The sequence below is a fragment of the Acomys minous genome (assembly GCF_964271855.1).
Source record: "Acomys minous genome assembly, chromosome: 15".
Classification (NCBI taxonomy): domain Eukaryota; kingdom Metazoa; phylum Chordata; class Mammalia; order Rodentia; family Muridae; genus Acomys; species Acomys minous.
Window position 1 is genome coordinate 74905046 of NC_140497.1, and position 27987 is coordinate 74933032.

The window sequence follows — 27987 nt, forward strand, 5'->3', positions numbered from 1 at the left end:
CTGGACCCAGAAAGCACCTGCAGGTGTGAGGTGACACACAGGTAGGGGTATAGGGTTTTGGGCAGGTGGCACCCAAGGCAACTAAGGCTGCAGATGTCTTTGTCCTGTGCCTAAATAATCACCCCTTTTTCCTTCTCAAAGGATTCCAGGCTGTTCCAGGAGGGGGGACTTCTGTGGTTATGGAGCCAGCTGCCTCGTTCCTTCCTTTCTAAGAATCTAAGAGACTTCATAAGTAAACACAATAAATCTCCTGGCACAAGAACAGAGACACAGCCAATTTGGTGTCTCATTATCCACGGTCTAGGAGACGCATGCGAGGGGTCCGATGGTAGAGAACACTGAAAACCGAAACTTCAGATGTATCAAAACTCTTTAACGCGTAGCAAGTTGTCTTGAGTTTCAAGCCTTCTCCCTCTGTGAATTCCTAACTCTGCAATTAGCAGATAGAAATAAAGGCCAGAAAATAAAATGCTGGAGAGAGGTCATCCTCTGAAAGAACTCTGTAAAAAACGGTTCCGGGACCCAGCTTTGCAAGGCTTATGACAGGTCTCAGCAGTCACGCTTGAGGAACCAGGATGTTCTTTTTGTGATAAATTCACAGAAAGATGGTCCATCAGTTAGATAGTATTGCAAGATGCTGCTTGGTGGCATCTTAGACCCCTTAGGGATGGAATTCAAAGGAGAAAGCAGCCAGTCTTCTGGGGTTCCCTCCTTTTGCTGTAATGCATTGGTAATACTGCACATTTGAGACTTGTCTATCCTAATATCTCTCACTTTTGTTTTTATTTATTTTAATATGTGTGGGGACAGGGGAGTGGGCAGCATGCTTGCCTTGCTGTGCATGTGGAAGCAAGGGGAAGAAACCCGGGTGCCAGGTCATCAGGCTTGATGGCTCATGCCTTTACCCACTGAGTCATCTCCTTGGTCTCACTTCTCGAGTATTTTTTTTTCTCCCCATTTATTTATTTAACCACTTTATGTCCTCCTTCCTCTCCTCCCAGTCCCACCCTTATGCCCCCTCCCCTTCTTCTCAGAGAAGGGGAGCCCCCCTCCCCATGGGTACCAACCCACCCTGGCACATTAAGTCATAACAGGACTAAGCGCACCCTCTCCCACTGAGGCCAGACAAGGCAGCCCAGCTAGAGGAAAGGGATCCAGGGGCAGGCAACAGAGTCAGAGTCAGGCCCTACTTCCATGGTTAGGAGACCCTCGTGATGGCAAGCTGCATATCTGCTACTCATATGTAGGAGGCCTAGGTCCAGCCCATGCATGTTGGTGGTTCAGTCTCCGTGAGCCCGCATGGGCCCAGGTTAGTTTACTCTGTAGGTCTTCTTGTGGTGTCCTTGACCTCTCTGGCTCCTTCAATCCTTCCTCCCATCCTTCCACAAAACTCCTCAAGCTCAGCCTGATTTTTTTGGCTGTAGGTCTCTGCATCTGTTTCCATCAGCTGCCAGATGAAAGCCTCTCAGAAGACAGTTATGCTAGCTCCTGTCTGCAAGCACAGCAGAATATCACTAATAGTGTGAGGGGCTGGGTCTCTCCCATGGGGTGGGTCTCACGTTGAGCCAGTCATTGGTTTGCCGTTCCCTCAATCTCTGCTCCATCTTTATCTCTACACTTCCTGTAGGCAGGACAGATTGTGGGTCGAAGGTTTCATGGATGGGTTGGTGTGCCTTTCCCACCACTTGGTGCATATATCCGCCCACTGTTCCAGTGCTGGAGTTATTTTTCAGTGACTCTACTCTCACAGCTCCCACCTCTGGCAACCAAAGAGCCCTGCTAGGCAGGAAGGCTGAAATGATATCCTTATGGCAAACTGGGTGCTCAACAAATTCCCAGTAAATGTACCCAGACTTGGTGGCATGGCTGCAGCTGCAGTTACTTAGGAGACTAAAGCAAGAGGATTGCCTGAGCCCAGGAGTTGGGACTATCCTGGACAAGATGGCCACACCCTTCCACCCTGTTCTCGGTCAGAAAGCTACTAATCTGCACTCCCGGCATACTCAGGGAATCAAATGTATTCCTTCTCAAGTCTCTGATGGGGCTGAAGACAAGGTAGCTTAGTTGTTTAGGGGGTTAAGATGTTTTTAGATAGATGTTTTAAGTTGATAATGACAAGATGTGACGGAGACTGATTTACATCCAGAATTTTAGATGTACCAAGAAAGGAAAGATGTTTTCTTCAAGGCTGTCAAGTACAAATAGCCAAAACACTAAGAATGTAACATTTATATAATTGCTGCTTGTGTCATGGTTCTTCTTGCTGTAGGTAGTTTATTGTATATATGTGTAGTAATATAAATGTATATGTAAAAAATAAAAAATGTTTAATTAAAAAACAAAGAGAAAGAAAACAACAGTCAGCCTGGTATATTCAGATGAGTTCAAAATGTTTTCTAATCTTCAAAGTCTCAAGGGACAATCAAAACACTTTGCTTAAACACATGGGATAGTCATATTACAAGCCATGCTATGTGCTTGTAATGCCAGCACATAGGAGGCTGAGACAAGAGGAACAGAGTCAGGGCCAGCCTGGGCTACATGAGACATTGTCTCAAAAAAGTAGATAAAATCAAAATACCATGATAAGTGAGCAATTCCAAGACCTGGACACAGCATTCTGGGAATTCTAGGGAAATAGCCTGGCCTGCACCTGGAGGCCTTCACCTTGCCTCTTCTTCTATTTTTTTAGGAGGCGGGGTTTCGAGATAGGCTCTCTCTGTGTAGCCTAGGCTGTCCTGGGACCCACTTTGTAGACCAGGCTGGCCTCGAACTCATAGCGATCCGCCTTTCTCTGTCTCCGGAGTGCTGAGATTAAAGGCGTGCGCCACCACGCCTTGACTCTTCTTTACAGGTTGTTTGAGCTGTTCCTTGAGGGATATGAGCAAGTTTAAGGAGAAAGCAGCAAGTGCCCGTTTCCAAGCTGAAGGAATCTAGGACAAAGACAGTGAGTGGGGTAGGGACTTAACACCCTCCCTCCCCCGTAGGTGTGGTGCTACCTCCTGCAGGGTTCACAGCAGGGAGAAGCCAGCTGAAGGCTGAGGCTGTCTCCACCTGGACTTTGCAACGTGAGCAAGAGGCTGAGCTCTTTCACCCGGCCCTCCACCCACCCCTCACCCCACGCCCCGCGACTCCACCCCCCATTTCCATCGCGACTCCACCCCCTTCTTCCACACAGCACGTGGCTACTTAAGGGAGTTCTCCAGACCAGGTACAGTGGACAAAGGCAGAGGGACACGAAGAACAAGTCCTGATGAAAGCTAGTCTGTGACTGTGCTCTGACCACTGAGCAGCTGGCCAACACTGGCGCTCTGTGGAGCCACACTGAAGCCGAGGACAAGAATGTGGAGGAACCAACAAAGCTGGTTTCTTGGGAAGGCCAGTATCGTCACTCCTGGCCCGAACCAAGCCCATCTCAGCCTAAGGGATTCCCCAGGCCTCCTTGACTCTCAGAATCTTTGGGAAAGCTTAGTTTTCACTAAGTCTGGCACTTCGGAGTGCTACATTACATTGGTTTGTCCTCATTCTGGATCCCCTGATACATACACTGATTACAAACTTCTCTGTGTTGTAATGTGGCTCTGAAAGACACTTTGGGAACAAATCAAGATGGAAAGCAGCCAAGAACAAATAGTTTGGATTTTTTCTTTTTTAGCTTTTTCTTTTCTTTCTTTCCTTTTTTTTTTTGTTTTTGTTTTGTTTTGTTTTGTTTTGTTTGAGACATGGTTTCTCTGTGTAGCCCTGGTTGACCTAGACTCACATTGTAGACCAGGCTGGCCTCGAACTCACAGTAATCCACCTGCCTCTGCCTCCCAAGTGCTGGGATTAAAGGCGTGCGTCACCATGCCCAGCCCGGATTTTTTTAGCTCCCATATCCAGGGAGACATCCTGTTCCACTCACCTTTATAAACCCCACAGCACGGCATTTGTTGAATAAGCCGTTCTAGTTGTGACATTATGGTTTATATTATATCCACTGGCTCTCAAAAGGAGCTGTTTGCCCTCGGGAGGCAGAGGCAGGTAGATTGCTGTGAGTTCGAGGCCAGCCTGGTCTACAAAGCGAGTCCAGGATAGCCAAGGCTACACAGAGAGACCTTGTCTTTAAAAAAAAAAAAAAAAGAAGAAGGAACTGTTTTCTAGATGATGTGTATAGATGTCTGCTCTGTAAATTTAAGTTCTTACCCTCCACCCCACCCCAGCCATTTTCTCTTGTTTTCTGATTTGATTTTCTAGTTTCACCCTTTAGGTAGGGGATGAAAAGGCCACATAGTTAGAAAAGTTCATAGAACTGACTATTCTGACTTTTTGGTTTTAAAAAAGAAAATGATAGGAGCTGGGGGCACTTGAGTAAGACCCACAAGGCTCCAGGGTCCATCCCCAGAGAAATGCAGAGAGATGGACAAGAAAAAAAAGATGGATGTCAGCAAAATTATAAAGCTAGGCTACAAAGAAACAAAGAGATTTGTCAGTCACCAAGGCCATCATGTGACTGAACATTAGCAGGAAATCAGCTGGGTACAAAATAATTACTTAAAACAATCTGTTGGTCTTTTAATGCAAGAAAATAACCTGAAGAAACACAAGAATATTTTAAAAATACAGCATCACACATGAAAATATTTCCATAGAAACAGTGAACTTTCCAGCCCTCTTTGGATTCCCGTTCAGTGACTCGCATGTCCGACTGGGGTTTGCAGAGACTTCAGCCAGGGACCCACACTGATCAGAACTGAACGGGACACTTCCTGTCAGACACATTCAGTACTTCGAGGCTAATATTTAATCTTAATTGGCAAAAAAAAGTTTAGTGCAAATAAAGTTATACTTAGCAGCTTAACAAAGTTCTGGTGCCTTTTAACCCTTACCGCTCGCCCAGAGTGAACCCTGGTCTCTTTCCCTGAGTACCAGCGTTGACCTTCAACCTATGGAAAGCCCTCAGAGTTGACCCTGTTTGCTACTTAGGGAGTCTCCCTGCAGTTCAGTCGTTACATAAGTGAACCAAAATGCTTCTATACTTGGGAAGCTCACTTTGGGGTCGGTGCAAATCCCAACAAACAACAGCAAAAACAAACCACAAAACAAAACAGGGCCCAATGGGTGTCATTTCTCTAGGGAGCAGAACCAAGCTCCTACCTGTAGCTCACTCGGCTTGCTTCTCTGATCAATGGCAAAGGCGCCCAGAGAAGACAGCCGGCATCAATTTACAGCGAGCAAACGCAGACGATTGCCCACAGGACTGAGGAAGTCTCCTCAATCAAATCCTACTCTCTCCAGTCACACTTTTTATCCTCCCTGACTGGAATTGCCAAAAGGCACATAAAGGAAACGAAGGCAAGCCATCTGACTTCAAACCTGCTGCCTTCCACTCAGCCAAGATTTATTCTGGAGATGAGTAGAAGCCAGAGAAGACTGTGGGCCGTATCAGTTCCACCCACTGCCTCTCCTTGACTGCCACATCAGGTCCCTTTCTAGTAAGGCCTGCCTGGCACTACCTCAGAAAACACTGTGCCTGCCTGGGACCAGACCCCACCCCACCCCACCCCACCCCCTTCCCAGGCTTGACTGCCTGCCTCTGCTTTTGCCTAGAGTTCACAGCTCAAACATAGGAGCCTTCAAGCAGCTGAGATGACCCTTCACACCATTTCACTGGTCCTCTTTACCAACTCCTAGCAGTTTCTGTTTCTCTTTGGGTTCTCTCACCTACTTAGTGGCTTGGGGAGGGGGTGGGGCATGGCACTGCCTTCCGGAGAGAGGAGCCCACCTCAGTCACTGTATTCATCTCTCTCCTTTGGGGTATGGAATTTCTCATACTGGCTGGCCAGCTTCCATTTGTTGTGTTGAGTTTTGAGCAAAGCAGCAAAGGAAGTCTTCCGGGTGATATGTCTAGACACTTCCCGGCTCTTGACCTTTCTAGCTGGGGAAGAGCTTTGGACTAAGGAATACACAGGGAAGATGGGTTTACCCCGGGGTGCACCCAGGAGCTGCCATGTTTCCCCAGTGGCACTGCTGTTCAGATACTGCCAAGGCTTCTTGCCACTGCAGTCCCGGATATTCACCCGAGAAGCCAACCTTTTAACTAGCAACTTGATGACTTCCTGGTGGCCGTGAATGGCGGCAAGGTGCAGTGGGGTATAGCCACAACTGGACCTCACGTTCACATCTAGTGCAATCCCCGCCTTCTGGGCTCCAGAGACCAAGTCCTGAAGGGCACTCAGGTCGCCATGCTTTGCTATCCAGTGCAAGGCCGTGTACCCTGTCAGGAAGTCTCTGTGTAAAGCCCGCTGAGGGTCCTCCCAGAACAAAGTCTGCACTTGTGACCAGGAGCCACTGGTAAGCCTCACAATCCACTCATGCTCCCTGGCATCTAGGGGCACAAGGGGTGACCTGTGTTCAGAAGGTCTGTGGGGTACCAAGTCTGCAGATCCATTCCTGCTGAGGACCCACGAGGAGTGTGGCTGACCTGCCACGGCATGAGCGTCTGCCAATTTCTGCATCAAAACAACATCCACCCTTGGACTAGGCAAGGCTCCTGCCTTGGAAGGTTTCCTGGACCGAGGTGGGCGCCGGCTCTTCTTCACCAAGTCTTCACCATGATGCTCCTCATCAGAGGAAGAGGAAGATTTCGTTCTCCTTGTTCGAGAGCTTCTCCTGAAAGACCTCCGGAACTTGGGGCCTGGCCAGGGCGAATGCTCCTGGGGGTGGTCTCCAAGGCTTACTGGGACCTTCCGAGAAGTAGGTGCGTTCCCTCTATTATTCCCAAGGCCCGGACGGATCAGGCAGGGGCTACCTTGGTTTGGTGACACAGACAGGACCTCAACTGCATCCCTGAGCTCTCCCAAAGAGGAAGTTTCCGGGACTGGTTGCAGCCCCTCCTCCGGGGTTCCGGGAGATTCTTTGGGTCCACTGCTACTCTCTTCACTGCCGTGACTTTCTTGATCCACAAAGTCATCCAGATCCTGGAGGGACAGCTGACAACGAATGCTTCGAAAGACAGTGGGTAGAAGGCTCCCCGGCCAGGATTCTGAGAATTCATCAGCAGCCACAGGAAGGAAAGAATGAAAAGACAGAGCGGGCTCTGGCAGCGCCGAGCTTGTCTCCGAGACCCCAAAGGCGGTTTCTGAGGGTAGCTGGAGGAAGTTGTCTGGCAACACCGACCAGGCGCGAGTGGGCACCTGGTTCCCGGCCTCAGGAACCTGCGGGTATCTGGCTACCCACTCTCGAGTGCGCTGCTGCTGCTGCAGCTGTTGGACTGAATGGTTTGGGTAGCCTGTGGTAAATATCTCCAGCGGCTCTCTGGAGGGAGCCGGGAGGGGCAGGAGAGCCGGCGGGGACGTCCGGCTGTTAGCAGGCTCAACGGAGGCGGGAGACCAAGCAGGTATTGCAGACGCCAGCGAGCGCTCAGCCGAAGCTCTTTCCCGCAGCCACCCTGGAGCTCCCAGGTCATCCTGGGCAAGCGCAGGGCGCTCCGGCTTCTCGCAGGCGGCAGTAAGGTCTTCGACATCTCCCGGCAGCGGCTGTCCCGCCGGCTCCCCCCAGCCGTTCTGCTCGCATTCCCAGCAGCAGCGACCCCGCGTCTCCAATGCCGCACACCTGCCTCTAGTCTGGGCAGCCGCTGGTTCCGGTGTCCTCAGGTTCGGGCTGCCCCTTGGACTGCGGGCGGCCCCGGCCGCCTCCGGCGCGCCACTACCCGCTAGCTCATCGTCACCTGCGTCCACCCGGGTCCTGGCACCTGCCGGCGGCTTCTTCGGCTCCGGGTCACGCTGGTGGCGGCGGCTCCGCTGAGGTCCCTCTGCAGGGGCGGGTCGTTGCAGACCCTCTTCCCCCAGCAGGTCCCTGTACCTCCTCTTGAGCACTACGTACTTGGTGCCGTCGGGGTCCTGGCGCACTGCGGCCACTGAGTTCACGAAGCCCTTGAAGAGCTCGCGACGTTCTTGCAGCTGGTCAGGAGGCACGTGAGGGTCGCGCAGGAAGCTCTTGAAGTGGCTCAGCAGCTCTGCGTTACGCACGCGGCCCCCGGCCTGGCACAGAAAGTCCAGCAGTGCCTCTTGGCTCAGCTCTCTGGCCATCGCTGCCGGGTCCCTAGTCCCTGGAGCGATTGCGACTCAAGCTTCCAGAGCACTTCCCCTCCGGCAGAAACCCAGGCCTGGCGAGTGTCACCTGCGCCCGGGGCGGCGCCACCCGCTTCCATCTGCCGCGGAGGCCCGCGCCGCCCGCATCCCGGGAGCGCTACGGGAGGGCCGAGGGTCCCCAGGGGCGGGTACCTAGGCTCAATCCCCACACTCAGTCCCGGTGGCAGAGAGGCGGCTCCCGGGCCGCCCCTGTGCGACGCTGGCCTGTCGCAGCGAGTCCCCGCAGCGAAAGTTCCCGGGATAGGTCAGAGCTGGTTTCACCTGCGCGCTGGCTACGCCTCCTCCCGGGCTCTGGGGGGAAGGGCTCAACTTGCCTCCTGTACCTCCGCCCTCTGAGGTGTCCCTCAACCCCCGCCACCCGTCCGAGGTGACTCAGGCTGGTCACAGCGGGGGACAGCGCGGGGAGGTGAGGCCCGGGGCGAACTGAGAGTGAGGTGACTGGCTCTGCGTGACGCGCAGCCGCCCCGGGGCCTGGGAAGTGGCAGGCAGGTAAGCGACCAGTTGTCGTCCCTCGGAGTGCCCGCCAAGAAGGAAACAAAAGCAAATGAGGGTAGGCTCCCTCCCTCTCTCCCCGCTGCACAGGTTACATTTTGCCGGTAGGGGTTCAGTAGACAAACTCTACACTTTCTCTTTCTTTATTAACGCGGTCTGGGGACGGGCTTTGGGTTCCCAGTGGCAAGATTGAGACCCAGAAAAACCACCGTGATCCAAGCCAAATCTCTTTTGGTTTGGCGATACTTAGATACTGAGAAGGCCGCCTCCAGGGCACCGGCTTTAAGGAGTTAAAATACACCTGCCTAAGTCTGTGCAGAGAGCAAAATCACTCTGAAAGCTACAGACCAAGGTTGGTTTCTGACCCCCCCCCCCCAGGTTATTGTCTTACGTTACAGTGCAGGGGTTGCGGGGCGAGGCGGGGGGGGGGGGGGGGGCCGGATTCACTGTCAGGGAGTTTTATTGCCTAGGAAGCTAAAATCCATAGGAATGATCTCTTCCCAGCTAAGGTATTTGATACCCAGGGCTATTTTGTTTCTATTTTGTCTAAGATTTGTGAGCAGAAGAGATTCGTTCCGCCTGTTTCGTGTTGACTTCTTGGTGAAGTCTTTGCTTTAAGAGTGGAAGTTTTCCTCCACACATTTAAAATGTTGAGCACGTGACAAAGGTTTGATTCCACGCCAGGGCTCCCCCTTCGAAGGAGTCCACCCTGATTCGTTGACTTCTCCTAGTGTGGAACTAAGTATTTCTTTAGCCTCTTTTGAAGCGGGAAGAGTTAACGCATAGCATCATTTATTGCAGCTGTTACTGCCCTCCATTTCTGTCTGGTCTGGGCGCCTCTATTCTCTAGCTTGAGTCTATTTGCATGCTGTGCCTTATCAACAACATCTACTATTGCAGCCTCAAGCCCCTTCCTTCTTTATGGAAGCCGTGTTGCAGCTGTCCCCACCCCTACCCCCACCCCCACCTTTCCCTAACTGCCAGCACAAATGTCCTGTACCTCAGCACCCTCTCATGACTGCGGGTTTCTAGCGATAAATTCTCTACTTTCGTTTCCCTTGGCATTCGACACCCTTTCTCCTGTTCTGTCTTTTACTTTACTTTGCTTTCACTAAGAATATCTCTAGAGGTGAGGGCGTGGTGGCGCAACCGGGAGGCAGAGGCAGGCTGATCGCTGTTAGAGGCCAGCGAGTCCAGATAACATAGAGAACTCCGTTTTGGAAAAACCAAAAATAAATAAATTATATATATGTATATGTATGTATGTATGTATGTATGTATGTATGTATGCATACACACACACACACACACACACACACACACACACATACACACACACACACACACATCTCCAGAATGTTGGTCTAAAAATTGTCAACATGTTTTAGCATGAACACCCTCCATTCCCACTCCAGCACTGGGGATCGAACCTGGGGCCTCACTTGTCACTCATACTAGACAAGCCCTCTGTCACCACCACAGATCAATCTGAGTGGCTGTCAGGCCACATCAGCAATGGTTTATTTAAAATCCCAACAGAACCCTGGTACTTTTCCATGACTGACTTGGAATCCTTGGCTTTCAATTATCTAGGTCAGAAAGGACTGTTTGTCTATTTGGGGCAGTTTCTAGAATTGAAATCTAGTAGTGGGTTGACATGGAGAAACTGTTCCCACTCCATCTAATTTTGAGGTCTTAAAGTAGTTATGGAAACAAATGGTTTTTAAAAAAATATTAGACTTGAGCTCTCTCTTGTATTTATTTACTGGTGTTGAGTCTCGGTGGGGTTCACAGGTGTGGGAGGGGTCTCCAAATGGAAACCTCAGGTGGGCAAGTCAGGAGAATTCTTCTTTAGTTCCTTGCACAAACATATATGTTGCATTGCACAAGTAGCAAAGAGGTAGAATGGGGCCATGACTTGTATCACTTTAAGACAAGAGAGAAAGTGGAGGGTCAGACGCCAAATGTTTTGACATCATTCGCCTTCTCTTTTGGGTTGAATTACCAAGTCTGCGATTGTTTTGGAGTCTGGATACCCAAGTGGTTTACTGTCCTCTTGCTTGTCTTAGGTAAGGGCATGGTTAGGTGGAAGGATCTACATCTTTATTTATTTATTTTTTTTAAGTTTTTCAAGACAGAGTTTCTCTGTGTAACATCCTTGGCTGTCCTAGACTTGCTTTGTAGACTAGGCTGTCTGTGAACTCACAGAGATGCACCTGCCTCTGCCTCCCGAGTGCTGGGATCAAGGCGTGCACCACACCACTCCTGGCTAGGATCTACATCTTATATATATGAGCGGCACCTTCATGTTTGTTTCCCTCCTGTTTAGTTCATTATTTCCACAGGTGGTTTTTTTTTTGGCTATATTGCTGGGTGTTGCTGGAAATGGGTCTATATGAAGAAGAATGTGTGTTCGAGAACTCTGTGTAGTACTAAAAGACAAGAGAAATGAGGTGGGTTTGCATGCTGCCTGATTTAGGAGCAGAACAGGCTGGGGTGGGGGTGGGGGTATATGAAGGAAGAGCCCAGGCTCAGGTCAGAGTGAGGACAATGCCTGGCTACTACGATTTCAAAAAAGCTGAGACCTTTAAGGCAGAAGATACTCGTATGCAGAGGGCTCTGGCTCCATTTAAGTGTTTTGGGGAACTAGCTGCAAATATCACCGCTTGGCTTTCAGGCAGAGGGTGCATCTGTGTAGGAAGGTGGGGGTGCGGGCAGAGGAGGGAGGTTTAGGAAGGGGGAGGGAATAGAGAGCCCCTCTCCTCAAGGCGGAGCCTTTTAAGAATTTCCCAGAGAGCCAAAACCAGATCAGATTTGCACTTTAGAAAGATCTGGAGGTAAACGCTGATTTTTGAATTATGGGTAAAAAGAATGTGTATTAGAATGAGTAAAAGAGAACAATTCGCTCACGCCGGGGCGCTAGTGGCGCACGCCTTTAATCCCAGCGCTAAAGAGGCAGAGGCAGGCCGATCTCTGTGAGTTCGAGGCCAGCCTGGTCTACAAGTGAGACCAGGACAGTGGGGGGGGGGGGGAAGAAAAGCAATCACAACAGTGTTGCTTTTAACCAAACCAAAGACTGTATCTCTACTTCAGAGGCGTTAAAATGTAAAAAGGAGTACCTCTTAAAATACAGGAATCACCAAATGATAAATAAATAAGGCTGGGAATGGCGGTGCATGCCTTTAATCCCTGCACTCAGAAGGAGGAGGCAGCTGGATCTCTCTGAATTAATTCCGAGCCAGCCTGGAATACACAGTATAATTCCTCACATGCCAGGGCTACATAGTGAAACCCTATCGCAAAAAAAGGAAGAAAAAATAGGATTTGTAGGATATTTTTAAAAATCCTTCTTTAAAAAATATGTATCTGTGTATTGGGGGTTCAGATTTTTTTTTTCGAGACAAGGTTTCTCTGTGAAGCCTTGGCTGTCCTGAACTCACTTTGTAGACCAGGCTGGCCTCGAACTCACAGCGATCCACCTGCCTCTGCCTCCCGAGTGCTGGGATTAAAGGCGGGCGCCACCACGCCCAGCTAGGGGGTTCAGATTTGAGGATTAACTTTAGTGTTTCTTACTAGTTTAACAGCCTTTACCTATTGGACTATATGTTCGATACTCTTTCATGTGAAAAGACACTTAAAAACAAAGTAACAAGAGGTGGTGTCACCTCTTTAATCCAGGGGCCAGGAGCTGGAGAATTGTGAGTTGAGACCATCCTAGGTTAAAGAGTGAGACCTCATCATGGAAGAGAAAAGGACTCTGCTGAGATGACCCAGGAAAGGGTAAAAAAAAAAAAAAGTTCAGCAGAAGCTGAGAAAGGGAGATGAACAGATGGAGTCAAGAGATATTTAGAAGGTGAATTCAATAGGACTTGGCACCAGAGTCAACCAGGGATAAGGAACAAGGTTGGCAAGCTCCTGAGTAGCTGAGAGATGGTTGGCATGAGAGATGGTTGGCACCATCTCTCCGCTTGAAGAGAACATAGAGAAAAGGTAGTTCGTAGAAATACATAAAGATGGTAAATTCAACTTGGGGCATATTGAATTTGAAGGGCCATAAAAATAGAAATATATAGAAGTTAGTTGGCAATATAACTTTGGGTCACCAAAGGCATGACATTTTCATCTATAAATGGTCATTTAAACCATAGGAGAAGAAATTGCTTTAAAAAACAAACAAACAAGAAAAAAAGAAAACAAACAAACAAACAAAAACAGTTTACAGGCAAGTGACAGGTGCAAGAGGCCAAAGTAGCAGTTTCCAGAAAAAGGAAAAGCCTCCCGTGGGGACTTGGAAGAAACCCCAAAAGGAACACCTGTGTCTCAGAAGAGCAGGCCGGGGAAGGACAGCTCTCTGGAGACACTGCCAAGGCTGATAAGAAGGGAAACAGGACCAGATCTGGCAGGTCACTGGGGCTAATCTGGAACAGTGTCAGAACAGTGGCAGGGACCGAAGCCAGGTCACACAGAAACCTGGGGGTGGGGTGGGGGTGGGGGAGAGTGGGGATTTGTAAAATAAACCGAAAAGATCACTATTGGTAAGTGCTCAGACGCAAAGGCCAACCAACGGACTGATGACGCGACAGCAAGGGTGCCCAGGGAAAGCGTGTGGGCAGCTAGAAATGGGCAGAGATCACAGTGAAATGAAAGCAGCTGGGCATGGAAGAGGAGCAGGCTAGGAAGCGTGTGCCCTGCCCAGAAGACCTCTGTGTCCCTATCTCTGTCTCTCCAACTCTTACATCCACACATATTTGCTCTCTTGGAATGCTAGAGGTTAGACACTAGAAACCACTTACTGACAGAGCACCTTTCTCTTGGAGCCACTGGGGGCATCTTTCTCTTCCTCTCCCAGCCTTGGGAAGGGCCTGCTTGCCTTACTTTCTATGGCTTGTACTTGTACCATGCCAATCTCTGGCCCTGCAGCTATTTTCACACCTCCTCCTCTGTATGTCTTTCCTCTTCCGTCCCTTGCAAGGACATTTGTCTTTGGGGTTATGGCCGAGTCCATAATCTAGGATGCTTTTATTACATCTGCCAGCTTGACCTGTAAAGTAACAGCCACAGGTCCTAGGAATCTTACATGTGACATGCCTTTTGGCAGCCTGTCATGTGATCCTTTAGATGAAGAAACAGAGACGTTCAGAAGTGTCTTTTTCACTGCCTTTCCTCCTCTCTTTGCTCCGGCTAGCCTGAATTTCAAGATCTGACTCAGCCATCGCCGAATCTGTCCCAGCAGATGTCCCTCCTAGGACCCAGTGACTTGTACATATTCGACATTTGTTTCTTATTTTTTTGTGTGTATGGACCTATTCCTTGCTACAAGCCTCTAAATTACTCCCCTTGGTATGGCTTACATGGTCTGTTTTGTTTTCTCTACTGACCCCTGGATCTATTCTAGGACAGCAAGCGCGATGGAAGCCCCGCCTCCGCGCTGGAAGCCCCGCCTCCGCTCCTAACACCTGTGGCGGCACTTCCGGCTCCTCAGGCTCTCTGCAAAGGCTGCAGAATCCAATGAGCCGCAGAGTGATAGCGGACTGACGGTGAATGGTGGAGGGTTTTGAGTTACAAATGAAGACGTTTAGATTATTCGTCTGTTTGCTTAATGTGTGTGGGTATTTTTGCCTGCATGCATGTTTGTGCACCACTTGCAATGCCTGATGCCCTCAGAGGCCCTGAGACTGGATTACAGTAGTTGTGAGCTCTCTTAAGGGTGCTGGGAATTGATGTATGCCATTAATCCCAGCACCAGGGAGGCAGAGGCAGGTAGATCTCTGAGTTCTAGGCTAACTTGGTCTGTAGAGTTAGTTGTTCCAGGACAGCCAAGGCTATACAAATAAACCTTGTCTCCAGTAAACTGTCTTAAGTCAACTTATACATTTTGGAAGCTGCTAACCCACGCTGCTGGTCCACTCAGGAATTTAAGTTTTATTCCTTCTCAAGTCTCTGAGGGGCATTGAAGACAAGCTTAGTTGGTTAGGGGACAAGATAGTTTTAGATCAAGATAAAGAAGTTAAGCTATTAGAGTTGAGATAGGATAAATATCGAATCTCATTCGGAAATTTAGACCCAACAAGCTAGGAAAAACACCTACTTCAAACGAGGCGAATGCAGATGGCCAAGTCACCATGAATGTAACATGTATAGAACTCATTATTCTCATGATTGTCACACAGTTCTCCCTGCTATGTGTAGTTTGTCTTATACATGTGTAATAAAAACCAAAAAAACCTTGTCTCAAAAAAATCGACCCAACCAACCAACAAAAAAACCCAAAAAGTCAAAATTGCATCCCCCAGGATACTTTGTTATCAGGGCTTCACCAACAAGATTTAAAATAGGCCGATTCTCATAAAAGAAAGCATAGATTAAAGATAGCACCAGACTTCCGATCCATGAGATAAGCCTAAGAGGCAGACATCTGTCCCTAGCATGAGCCTTCAGTCACTTCCAAAACTGGAATTGTGGAAAAGAACATTCGAAATAGAATTTTCCATTCTCTATCCTCAACGACATATTCAGCTTGTGGTATTGGCGACTACAGTGCTAGAACCAACCGAGGTTAGCAATATCTTGAGAATGGCTTGGTTATTTTTCTCTTTTACATATTTCCTTTTACAATTTGTACTTTTGTTTGTGTAACTCACGTACTATCAGTTCATGCATTGGGCAGCTTTCCATTGCTGTGACAAAAATACCTAAGACAATAACTAAAGAGAAGAAAGGTTTCGTTTCTTGGCTCACAGTTTCAAAGTGTTTGGTCCAAGGCTGCTGGGACCTCTGGCTTTGGGCCTGAGACAGAGCTGATTGTCTCGGTAGAAAGCACACTGTGGAGCAAATATGGCTGTAACAAATGAAAAACTTAATTTTAACAACTTCTTGTCTTTATTAATTACATGGCAAGGACATGGGCAACACAGGCTTCCCGGCTTTCGTTTTCACATGAAGCTATGCATGGTACTTATCAGTCATCAATAAACGTGTTGTTAAATGTTGGTATTTATATACTACAGTTGGCACGTATCTGAGGAGAGCTCAGGATACTAATTTAGCATGCTATAAGTCTGGCTGCCCAAAAAAATCCTTGGCAAACACACGCTGGCAGATAATTGGATTTCCCCCAAATTTCAAAGGCTAATTTCTTTTTTATATATAATATTTTTTATTAAGTCTTGGAGAACTTAATACACTGTGTGTGGATCACATTCATCCCTTACTCCTATTCCCCCCCCAAATCCTCCCAGACTCATGCCTACTTCCCCATTCCTGCCTCTTCACCCCTCTTTTTAATTTTTTTCCTCAGAAGCCAATTTCTTAACACATATAAACTATTATATTAAGGCAGTGGCAATATTAACTACAGCTCTTATAGCTACAGAATTATAAATGGATATTAGGTTGTTTTTTTTTTTTTTAATGAGGGGTGGGCAGTGAGAAGGCTGAAGTAGGTAAAGACACTTACTACCACCTCCTGACCTGAGTTCAAGTCCCCAGACCCTCATGGTAAAAGGAGGGGATGGATTCTCAGAAGTTATCCTCTGGCCTGTGTACTGTGCAGAGTCACGGGGGAACGTCTGGGTACCAAGGGATACAAGCCAGACAGCTGAGAAGCTGCCTGGCACATGGTACATATATCTGCTAGGACCTGGCTCAGCACAGAGTGCTAGAAACAAATGATGACCGTAAATTAGGAATCTCTTTCCCACACACTCATGGCAGCGCAGAGTCAGTGTACCAAGACTGTCATTTGCCCGGACTCCTGTCATCTTTTGTTCTACTCGTTCTCGAGGTGGGGTTTCTATGCGAGAGTCTAACATGGCTCATCGTATCTACATTCCAGCCGGTACAAGAGAAGGAAGGCGGAGAAGAGGACAAACTTGCTGTCTGGAAGAATTCGCCCATGGCCAGGCATAGTGATATGCCTCTAACCTTGACAACTGGGAGGCTGAGACAGGAAGATCATGATTTTAGGCTGGCCTTGACCACACACCAGCTTTAGCATAGCCCGGAATACAGAATAAAACCATTTCTCAAATATATTAAACACACACACACACATTATATACAAGATATATATATATATATGCTGAGTGTGGTGACATGAGCCTTTAATCCCAGTACTCAGGGAGGCAGAGGCAGGCAGATCTCTGTGTGTTCTAGTCTACAAAGTGAGTCCAGGACAGCCAGGGCTACACACAGAAATCCTGTCTCAAAAAACAAAAAACAAACAAACAAACAAAAAACCCCACAAAACAAAACAAAAGATATATAGATAATATATAAGATATATATTTGTTTAAAATGTTATTATTTGCATGTGTGGGAGAGTTGTATATGTATGTGCATGCACACATATGCCATAGTATGTTTGTATGCTGATCAGAGGTCAACTTCATGCATGATTCCCTCCTTTACCTGTGTTTCAGGATCAAACTCAGTCCCAGGGATTAAACCTGGGTTGTGAGGCCTGTGGGACAATCTATAGAGCCATCTTGCCAGTCCTGAAAGATTTTATTTTATTTTATTTTGAGACAGGGTTTCCCTGTGTAGCCTTGGCTGTCCTGGACTCACTTTGTAGCCCAGGCTGGCCTCGAACTCACAGCGATCCACCTGCCTCTGCCTCCCAACTGCTGGGATTAAAAGCATGTGCCACTACACCTGGCCTGAAAGATATTTCTAAAAATAAATAAAGATGAAAAAAAAAAATAGTTGCCTGCAACACTGCTGGTTACATTCCAATGCCAGAATGTAATCTCACAGCCACATGCAGGTGGGGAGAAATATGCAGGAGAAAACCTCTTTGTTCTGCATAGGCGTGCTCACAATTGAGAACAGGAAGCACATTATTACAGAACCGGCTTTATCACGAGGAACACTATAGGCCGTTTGTGCAGGCCAAGTCTTTACTGAATGACATCATCTTGGATATTTCAGGTCTTATCCCTCTAGGGCCCAGATACCTAAACATCAGTCACGCCCTCTCAGTCACAGTATCGACGCCTATACGTTTACGTTACCCATAGGGAGTGGCACTGTCCTTAAACTTCAGGCTTCTGTGGAAGGCATCTCTCATCACATGCCAGTGTCACGTTGTCAGGGAGACTCTGCACCCATGTGCTGAGCTAGACTCTGTGGGTGACTCTTCCCTTCTAGTTACACAGAGGGGAAACCAGGCCGGTGTCTGACCCAGGCGAAGCCAAGTAAAAGCTTTCCCTAGGCTTTAAAATCCAGAACCAGGGAGAGAAGTTTCCATTCCTCTGTGAGATCAAAGACCCCACGTCATCAGAGCATTGCTAGGAGGGAAGATGGACAGGTCCTTTGGAAAATAGCAAGGCATCTCTGGTGCCACCAGAGGCACCAGGTGACATAGCAGCTGTGCTCCTGAGTCTGTGGGCTAGTCAGCCAGAAAGGGTTAGTCAGCTAGGTTAGGATAGTCAGCTAGTTATAGTTATGGTTAATCAGCCAGTAAGGGTTAGTCAACTAGTTATGGTTAGTCAGCTAGGTAGGGTTAGTCAGCTTGTGTGAATGTGAAAACCAGAGGTTGATGTTAGATGTCTTCCCTGCCCCCCCCCCACCTTCCCCCCCTCAGAGACAGGGTTTCTCTGTGTAGCCCTGGCTGTCCTGCACTCACTCTGTAGTCCAGGCTGGCCTCGAACTCACAGCGATCCGCTGCCTCTGCCTCCCGAGTGCTGGGATTAAAGGTGTGCGCCACCTCCACCCAGCCAAGTATTGGCTTTTTAAAGTAAAAGCAGGTATGTGTGTGCCAGTTGCCAATGGCCTGTTTAGAGGGTTCTTCATTGTTTGCCATCATGTTCTTCCTACACCACAGTACACTTGATTGTTATGCTATAACAAAACCCATATACATATACTCGGTCTTGGTCTCTGGTCCCTCCAAAAAGCCTTGTGAACTCAGGAGTGATAGGTGTGTCTTTGGTCATTCCTCATAAGTCCCTTTCTACTTTTCTGAACTCATACCAATGCAGTGGCTCAGACTAGACCCTGAGGCAGGCTCAAGAAAGGAGCTAGTCACACCAGGAAGAGAGAGAGCATGGCTAGAGGGTTGGAGCTGTCAGCTCCCAGGAACTTGCTGCTTTTCTTGTCCCTGTGACAAGACACCTGGCAACTTGAGGGAGAGAGGCTTTATTTTGGTGGTACTTCTGGAGATCAGGGCTAATGGAGCCTGTGTGTCAGTAGATGGGGGAGCCTCAGGTGGTATCTCCTCCTCACATTTTAGTAGATTAGAAAGCAAGAAAGTAAGCCGGGCATGGTGGCGCATACCTTTAATCCTAGCACTGTGAGTCTGTGAGTTCCAGGCCAGCCTGGTCTACAAATCGAGTCCAGGACAGTCAAGGCTACAAGGAGAAACCCTGTCTGGGGGGGATAGAGGGGTGCAGGAAGCAAGGAAGTAGACCAGAAACAGAGCCAAGCCCAAGCCCCACCCACAGTGGCCTAAATCTATGACTAAGTCCCTAGCCCCAAAGGTTCCAGAACCTTCCAAACCAGCCAGAGACCAAATGTCCCAAAACATGAGCCTGTAGCAACATTTTGCAATGGAGTTATATCACCCATTTCCACTCTTGGGGGGCCAGACATGAGTCCAATCACGTGGTTAGTAGTCAGCTCAATTAAACTTCCCAGTAGATGACATGGCAGATGAGAAGTGGTCATGTCTCACACTTAGGGACAGACCTGCCACCTTCAGACTTCACCTAAATCATCTTTAATATGATTCTGTTTCTAAAGCTGGGCATGGTGCATGTACCTATTATCTCAGCAGAGGCAGGAGACCAAGAGTTCAAGGCCAGCTTCCTCTAAATAATGGGTAATTTCAGCCTGGGTTACAGGAGGCCCCATCTCAAAACAACAACAATAACAAGAAGGCAACACAACAATAACAACAAAAGACCAAACCAAACAAAACCACTGGGTGCATGCCTGTAATTCCAGCACTCTGGGAGGCAGAAGCAGTAGATTTTTGTGAGTTCAAGGCCAACATGGTCTGCAAAGTGATTCCAAGACAGCCAAGGCTACACAGAGAAACCCTATCTTAGAAAACAAACAAACCAAAACAACAACAACAACACAAAGCAAGCATGTGACTGTTTCTAATTTGGACCATTTACAGTAAGATGGTGCTGCTTCTGTGAGTCAGAGCAGGTCCTCAATTCTAAAGTGCAGTCTTGGGAGCCCCTGATAGCCACACTGGTTAGTAAGAACCCTGGGTCATCCCTAGGATTACTCATGCTGGTGTCAATCTGTAGGCTGAGCTCCTGACCTGTGGGACCTGTGTGAACTGCCTCCTGCGGGTACTATGGAAACTGACTGTAATTGCTGGGCACCCATTTGTGCTGAGGAAGTGTTGACGCACACTGGGGCAGGCAACACTCGGACGTTATGCAAAAGCTCAGTGAATACTACCAGCAAGGACCTAGATCTTAAACACCAAATAGAAACTACTGTGATACTAGAGACGCTTCTTCAAGCGAGATTAAAGTATTGACTCTTTTACGCCTTACTTATCTTATGTGGACGAGTGTCTTGCCTACCCATCTGTCTGGAGTGCCTCATGCAGACCTCACGCCTGGAGTGAGAAGAGGGTGTCTAATCCCCTGGGACTGGAGCTACAGATGGTTGGGAGCCACATCGTGGTTGCTGGGACCTGAACCCACATCCTCTGCAAAGAGCAGCAAGTGCTCTTTACCTCTGAGCCATCTCTCCAGCCCCAGTGTTGATGTAAAAACATTATTGATTTATTTTGTGTGCAGGGGTAGTGTAAGGGGCATCCATTGTCTCCTCTTTTGTGTCCTGGGGATAGAACTCGGGTCCTCAGGCTTGCCAGTAGGCGACTGGTCCTACTGAGCCATCTCTCCTGCTGTTGACTTACTTAGAGGGAAGTTGTTCCTCACTACACAACTGCTACAAGGTCTCCAACAAACAACAATAAGGAAACAAACAAACAAACAACTGTCTCTTCTTATTGTTCTACTGATCCCCTAAAAGATTAGGAATCTGGTTTACACAAATTTATTTTGAGGTGTAGATCTGGCTGAAGGCTTCCTTAGTCACTTACTTTTGTTCTATCTCATCTGAAGTGAGCCGGCAGGGATCTTGAAAGGAAACAGCCATTGCCTCGAGTGAGTAGGCACCCCCTCCTTGAGGGTAACAAATTATATTTTCTTCAATAGAACTTTTCTTTACATTGATTCTTTTAGAGGAATTCATTGTCTCCACACAACGCAGCCTGTTATTCAACTTGTTAAATATGAGTTTCACGTGGTCTTTGGTTTAGACTAGGCTCGGGGACCCCACTCGACTGAACTAAAAATCTTATTAAAGTTCTAGGCCACAAAACGAAACTAGACTGCTCTCTGAGCGGTATCACGAATAGCCAGTTTTCCAAGCAGACCAATTCTAGTCAACTATGCTGTGTCTCCGCCCCCCCCCCTTCACTTCCACCCTCCTCTTGATAAGGAGCAGAAGTTAAGCTTCTATGATGCAATTCCTTGGTGGTGCTGGGTTTTCTATTACTTAGTTTCCCTGTTCCTGGTTAAAAGGAAAGTAACTTTAAAGCAACCAGGCCAGGTTTGGGGCTGTAAACTCAGTTGGAAGGGTGCTTTGAGTAGCGTGCCTCAAGCCCTCGCTATTTCCCCAGCACCAAATAAAACCATGTCTGTTGGGAAACACCTGTAACTTCAACACTCAGAGGGTGAAGGCAGGAGGGTCAGAAATTAACCTCCAGGCTCAGCTGGAACATGCCACACAGGGAGATGCAGGACCGCCAGACACGAGACCTGTCTTTAAGAAATGTTAATCCCAGCACTCAGCAGAGGCAGAGGCAGGCAGATCGCTAAGAATTCTAGGCCAGCCCGCTCTTCAAAGCAAGCCCAGGACAGCCAGGGCTACACAGAGAAGCCCTGTCTCCAAAAACCAAAACTCAAAACACCCCTGCCCCCCAAAAGCCCCAAAATGAATGAATGAATGAATGTGAAACCCTTCTGCTCAACCCATTGCACTGAAATACATGGTCCACTTTATGGAGTGAAATTATTGTCAGATTCTAGAATCATTAAGAAAAATCCATTTAAGATCTGTCAGCCAAACTGTTTAATTTTTTTCTTTTTTCTTTGTCTCTTTGTTTGTTTGTTTGTTTTTTGTTTTTTGAGACAGCGTTTCTCTGTGTAACAGCTCTGGCTGTCCTGGAACTCACTCTATAGACCAGGCTGGCCTTGAACTCACAGAAATCTGCCTGCCTCTGCCTCCCAAGTGCTGATTAATAATTATTTCTTTTAGGACATCTTTCATCCTCACATTGGAAGCACATTAGAAAGTCAGATTATGAATAGCACAGTGGCAGAAATATTCAAGACTTTAAAGGGACAACGAATAGTTCATTACAAGGAAACTGCATCTCTATAAGAAGATAGGAAAAGGATTACATATTACTTATGTATCCTTAGGGTGTGAGCAGGCAGGCAAAGGAGAAAACTCTTAGAATTGGGGAAGGACAAAACTTCAAACCAATTCATGAGGCACAACACTGTAAAGTTGTTTTTATAGAACTATGTTTTTCAGTTTCTCTCTTACTCTGGCTAGCATTAACATAATTGAGACTCTATTATATTTGTTCAATAAGCTTCAAAACACAATAACTGAGCAGTTATTAGTCTATTCTTAAGCCTCTAAGGGAGTTCGGTTTCCTCTCAGCATACATCCCAGAGATACTTGCACTTTGTGGCTTTCGTGCTCAGCTGAATCTTTCCTGGATCTCTGCCCATGGCTCAATCGACTACTTCCTCCTTTAGCTCCTCCTCCCCTGGCTGGCAGGAAGTCCAGCCCTATATTCTCTCCCCTGCTCCATGACTGGCTATAGGGGCTTTATTGGCATTTTAGGCCACAACTGAGGAGCAGTGTTTACACAACATTGAGACGGGAGATTCTCGGAACAAGGACTGCAACCAGATATTGGGGGTACAGAAATCAACATCAGAGTTACACAACAATGTTATGCCTACACAACACAAATATTTGCAAAGTGGCCATTTAAAAAATATGTCTTATTTTCTGCGTATGGGTTTTCTGTGGACACATATGTCTACGTATCACATGTGTGCCTGGTGACTGTGGAAGGAATGAAGAGGGTGTCAGAACCCCTGAAACCGAGGTTACAGATGGCTGATAGTTGTGAGCAACCATGTGGGCTCTGAAAGAGCAGCTTACTGGATGCTCCCCTCCAAGACAGATTTTAAGAAGTTGAAGCAGGTGCAATGGTGCACATCTTTAAGCCCAGCACTCAGGAGGCAGAGGCAGGCAGACCTCTGTGAGTTCAAGACCATCCTGGTATACAGGAGTTCCAGACCAGCCAGGGCTACAAAGTGAGAATCTGTCTTAAAAAAGGAAGGAAAGAAAGTAGCTAAGGTGTAAGAGGCAAGGAACGTACAAGAGGACAGTCTTCCTTTTGAGGCATAACATCCTTACCACAATGGAACTTGATCTTACTAAATGAGTTAAAACACCTCATGAGTTAAGGTTAAGGTGTTTTTTGTTTACACTTTATTTGTTTTGGGGGGTGCTGGGAATTGAACTCTGGGTCTTGTCCACATTATTAAGTCTACCTCTAACCTACATTCCCAGGCCTAAACTTGTAATAATAGACTTGCTTTGCCACTGGTTTCAAGCAATGGTTTCACGATTATTTCACATGGGACTATTAATGACTTCACTGGTTTATTTCATCAAATCATAATTGGAAGGACATAATGACATTTTTTTCATATTATAATTTTTCAGGCTTATCATGATGTATCTTTATAAACTTTCTTTTGTGCAAGAGGCAGTATCATGCATCACCTTTCTAATATTTTAAAACTACACAAAACTGTTTATAACACCTTCAGAAAATTGTGAACATGAATAAAATGATGCAGTTTTTAGCTTGCTAACTTAATAACACTTTAGTTCATCTAAAATGTTCCTAGAGACTATAATAAGTAGTTCATCTATTTTTAATTGCTAATTTAATTCCAGCAGTAACAATTTTATTTAGGAAAATGATTTCACAGGAGAAAGCAAAAGTCAGCAAGAAAAAGAAAAAAACCCAACTACACAGTAAGTAGTCTTTAAGATTCCTTTAGGTAGGGGCTGGAGAGATGGCTCGCAGTTAAAGAGTACTGGTTGCTCTCCAGAGGGCTTGGGTTCAAATTCCAGTACCAGTGGCTTGCAACTGTCTGTAACTCAAGTCCCCAAGGAGCCACCCCCCTCTGGACTTGGGCATCAGGCACACACTTGGTGCACAGACATCCAGGCAGGCAAAACGCTCACACATAAAACAAAAACAAAACAAAAATTAGGTACTGGGATTAGGATATTACTTAGTATTTTTTGGTGCTGTTCCCGTCCCAGGGAATAAACTCTATGCAGTGTCTATGGAGTTCAGCTCCAGATTTCCATGCTGAAATGCATGTTCCCTGCAGTGTCTTTCTGATGGTGGTGATGAGCACAGCCTGGGGTCATATGCCTAGTGCTAGTACTCGCCAACCAGGTTAACCTTTCTGAATTCCCAGTTTCTTTAACTAATTCTGGGTTAATGGTGTGATAGCAGAGGACGTTCTGCTTCATAGGCCCTCAGCCTACTGCAGCCATGGGAGACAGCTCCTGTACAGAGATGTTTACTAGGTTATGTGTATTAACAGGAGGGGTGAAAGGAAAGAAGAAAGGAAGGAGAGAGGAAAAAAGAAACTGAGGGCGGGGGGACCAGCTTAATATTTAATAAACATAGAATGATGAAATACATTTCCATGTTCTCATGTCATGAATTTTTTTCCCTCCACAAGCCAGAGGAATGACTTCTACCCTGTGTGCACAAACATTTCTATTGCTCAGCAAAGAATTAAATACTCTCTTGAATTTACAAAGGAGAAAATGGGGAGATGGCTCAGGGGATAAATCATGTGCTGCACAAGTGTGAAGAGCAGGGTTCGAATCCCCAGAGCCCATTTAAAAGTAGGCAGGTATGGGTTAGAGAGATGGCTCAGTGGTGAAGAGCACCGACTGCCCTTCCAGAGGACCCGGGTTCAATTCCCAGCAGCCACACGGCAGCTCACAACTGTCTGTAACTCCCGTTCCAGCATATCTGATACCGTCACACAGATGTGCATGCAGTCAGAACACCAATGTACATAAAATGGAAATAGATTATTAAAGCAGACAGGTATGGCAGCCAGTGAAATCCCAGCACTTCAAAGTCAGATATAGGGAGTTTCAAGGGCAAGCTGGCTAGTTAGACAAGCTGGAACTGGTGGCCTGGTGAGCTCTGGATTCACTGAGAGACCCTCTTCAACAAATAAAGTGGAGAAACTTTGAGGAAGAAACTCAGCGTCAACTTCAGATCTTCACGCATGCATACATGCACGCACTCACACCACATATACACATATTCAGCAGAAAAAATAAGAAAAACAAAAAGAAAGAAAAGTTTCTGGAGACATTTTAAAAAATCAATAATTGTCAAATAAAGTTGTAGAGGACGTTTAATCCAGCAACATGGCTACTCTGGCAAGGGATCACAGCCAAAGACCTTTTAGGTCTATGCAATCCGGCTGGAATGCAGACACTCTGTGGATTCCAGTATGATCTGGAGGGAATTATGGACACACCCTGAGTGCCCACCTTTAATCCCAAACAATGAAGGTAGAGTTAGTTTATAGAAGTGTTTGAAAGTGATGTCCAATTTAGAGGCAGACAAAGTGAGGAATCAGAGAGTTGACAGAATGAGTCAAAGATAGGATACACTCAACCCTCACGAGAGCAGGACAGGAAAGAGAGGCTACTTAAGAGCAGCGCAGGGGGCTGAAGAGATGGCTCAGTGGGTAAGAGCACTTACTCTTCTTCCAGTGGACACAGGTTCAATTCCCAGCACCCATATGGCAGCTCACAAATGTCTGTAACTCCAACTGACACCCTCACACAGACACACAAGAGTGTAGGCATACTTTTTATATCTATTTTATTTATTATAGTTTTTATACCTATACCTCCCTTCTCCACTCCAATCCCTTCCAACACCCAACACCAGGCAGGAGAGGAAGGTTAGTGGGGAGACGGGATGCAGTTCTCTTTAGCTACTTCCTGCTGGTTAGGGTCGTTGAGTTCCTTGGGGACAAGTCCAGTCTTTGATTCAGGATATCTCCAATTTCTGATCAGACAGCATCCACAGCAACCAGGAGCAGTGGGGTTGGAGAGCAGCAGCCTTCCTCCTCAGAGTCCCCCTTTCTCCCACACCTGCGATTAAAACAAAAGTATGCTCACATAACATAACTGAGTGCTGAATGATCATTAATATTCAATACTGATTTATAATTTTACTATAATCAAGTTACTCCTTAGCCAGCTATATACCCAAATAACCACACAGAGAGACCAGGATATATTTAATTAACCTAGAGCACAATGCTGTGTAATAATTACTCCATCCTAAACCTTCAAGCTAGAAAACTCTCTCCCATTCAGATTTCCCACATTATACTTGCTTTTTACTTATATCCTAGGTCTAGCTCATTCCTCCTGATGTTTCCCAGTACCCTCCATGTGCATCCCTCCTGTCCTTCCTCCTCTTTCTCACTGACCAGGATGTCCCGCCCTATTCTCTGTCTTGCTCAGCATTGGCTAGTTGGCTTTTATTGGCAATACAGAGAACAAATGGTGACATGTTTACACAAACTTGAGACAGGAGATACATGGTGGCGCACCCCTTTAATCCCAGCACTCAGGAGGCAGAGGCAGGTGGATCGCTGTGAGTTGGAGGTCAGCCTGGTCCTCAAAGCAAGTCCAGGACAGCCAAGGCTACACAGAGAGAAACCCTGTTTCAACACGCCCCCCTCCAAAAGAATAAACATCACAATGCAATGTCTAGATTGACACCAGATAGTGGGGTAGAAAAATCAGCACTTGAATGAACAAGGGTAAACTGTACACAGCCCACAAAAGCATTATGCCAACAACTGAGTTTTTAAAGACACCAGAACTTCCTCTACAGCAGAGAAAGTTTTTTGTTTTGTTTTTTATCAAGAGTTTATTACCAGGGCAGTTTTACAGAGACAGGTTGCAGAGAGAACAAGATAGACACAGGTGAAGACAGTAGGAGCCAGAAGAGTAGAACAGATTGCTAGAACTAGTTTGAGGCCAGGCAGAGAAATTCAGTCAGAAGCTGAGAGAAGCCAGATTGAATCAGTCAGCTTGGAGAGGTGTTTAGGCCAGAAACAACTGAGTTGAAGCAGTCAGCGAGAGTTCAGAAAGTGCCAGAAAGACTTGGGATTGGCTGTCATCTCATCCCTTCGTCTGAGAAAATAAAAACAACATTTATATAAAGTTAAAAAAAAAACTATAATCAAAAGTAGGGTGTTGTGGTGCATGCCTTTAATCCCAGCACTCGGGAAGGCAGAAGCAGGTGGATCAGTGTGAGTTCAAGGCCAGCCTGGTCAACAAAGTGAGTCCAGGACAGCCAAGGCTACACAGAGAAATCCTAACCCAAAACATCACCAGCAATAAACAAACAAACAAACGAAACTATAATCGAGTTGGACATTGTGGCAAATATATAATACCTATATGGCGCATATATATATATATATATATAAAATTTATATACATGTCTATAACCCTAGCACTAGGGAAGTAGAAACAGAAGAATCATGAATTGAAGGTTGGCTTTTAGCTATATGAGATCTTGTCTCAGAAAAATCAACCAAGCAAACAAAGCCCCATTAAACCTTGTCTGTTGGGGTTTGAGCTTATCCTTTAATGGCTCAGCCATCTCTCCAGCCCTATCTCAAACCTTAAGAATAAGAATCTAAAAAAATAAAAATAAAAAATAAAAAATTAAACTCCCAGTGATCCTCTGCTGCCAATGCTGCCAACCACAAAGCCTGAGCCACCTTGTCAGCTGATAATTAAGAATTCCTAAATGTTTTCTTTTTCTTTTTTTCTTACAAAAGACTTTTTATTTTTATTTTGTGTGTAGGGGTGTTTTACTTGCATATATGTATGTGTACCATGTGTGCAGTGCCCTCAGAAGGTAGAAGCTGGCATTGGGTCCCCTGGAACTGTTGTTACAGATGGTCATGAGCCTGTAGGTGTTAGAAATGGAACCCAGGTGGTCTGCAAGAGCAGTTCAGTGTTCCTAAGTGCTGAGTCGCCTCCCCAGAAACTTCTTTTCTCTTAAAATTACTTTATTTATTTGTATCTGTGTGTGACACCTATGAATGTGTGTGCTATGGCATGCATGTGGAGATCAGGTCTATTCTCACCAGCCTCCCTGTGGGTCCTAGGGATCAATGTTGTTAGCATGCTGCCCCCAGTCTGCCTAGCGACCTAT

General features: G+C 46.8%; 1 protein-coding gene and 1 long non-coding RNA gene across 2 annotated transcripts; one reads left to right on the forward strand and one right to left on the reverse strand.

Moving 5' to 3' along the window:
* Positions 1 to 4526: 4526 nt before the first annotated feature.
* SOWAHB (sosondowah ankyrin repeat domain family member B) lies at positions 4527 to 8618 on the reverse strand. The gene has a single exon (XM_084758719.1). The coding sequence runs from the start codon at positions 8064 to 8066 to the stop codon at positions 5763 to 5765; it is 2304 nt and encodes a 767-aa protein (XP_084614845.1). The 5' UTR covers positions 8067 to 8618; the 3' UTR covers positions 4527 to 5762.
* A 2402-nt stretch (positions 8619 to 11020) lies between these two features.
* On the forward strand, positions 11021 to 14464 carry LOC311584419. Its single transcript, XR_014774862.1, has 2 exons — positions 11021 to 11074; positions 14017 to 14464. It is a non-coding gene; the product is annotated as an uncharacterized lncRNA (long non-coding RNA).
* The last annotated feature ends 13523 nt before the right edge of the window (positions 14465 to 27987 follow it).

Coding starts and splice junctions, on each gene's coding strand:
- SOWAHB (XM_084758719.1), bottom strand. CDS start 8,066: ATGGCCAGAGAGCTGAGCCAAGAGGCACTGCTGGACTTTCTGTGCCAG.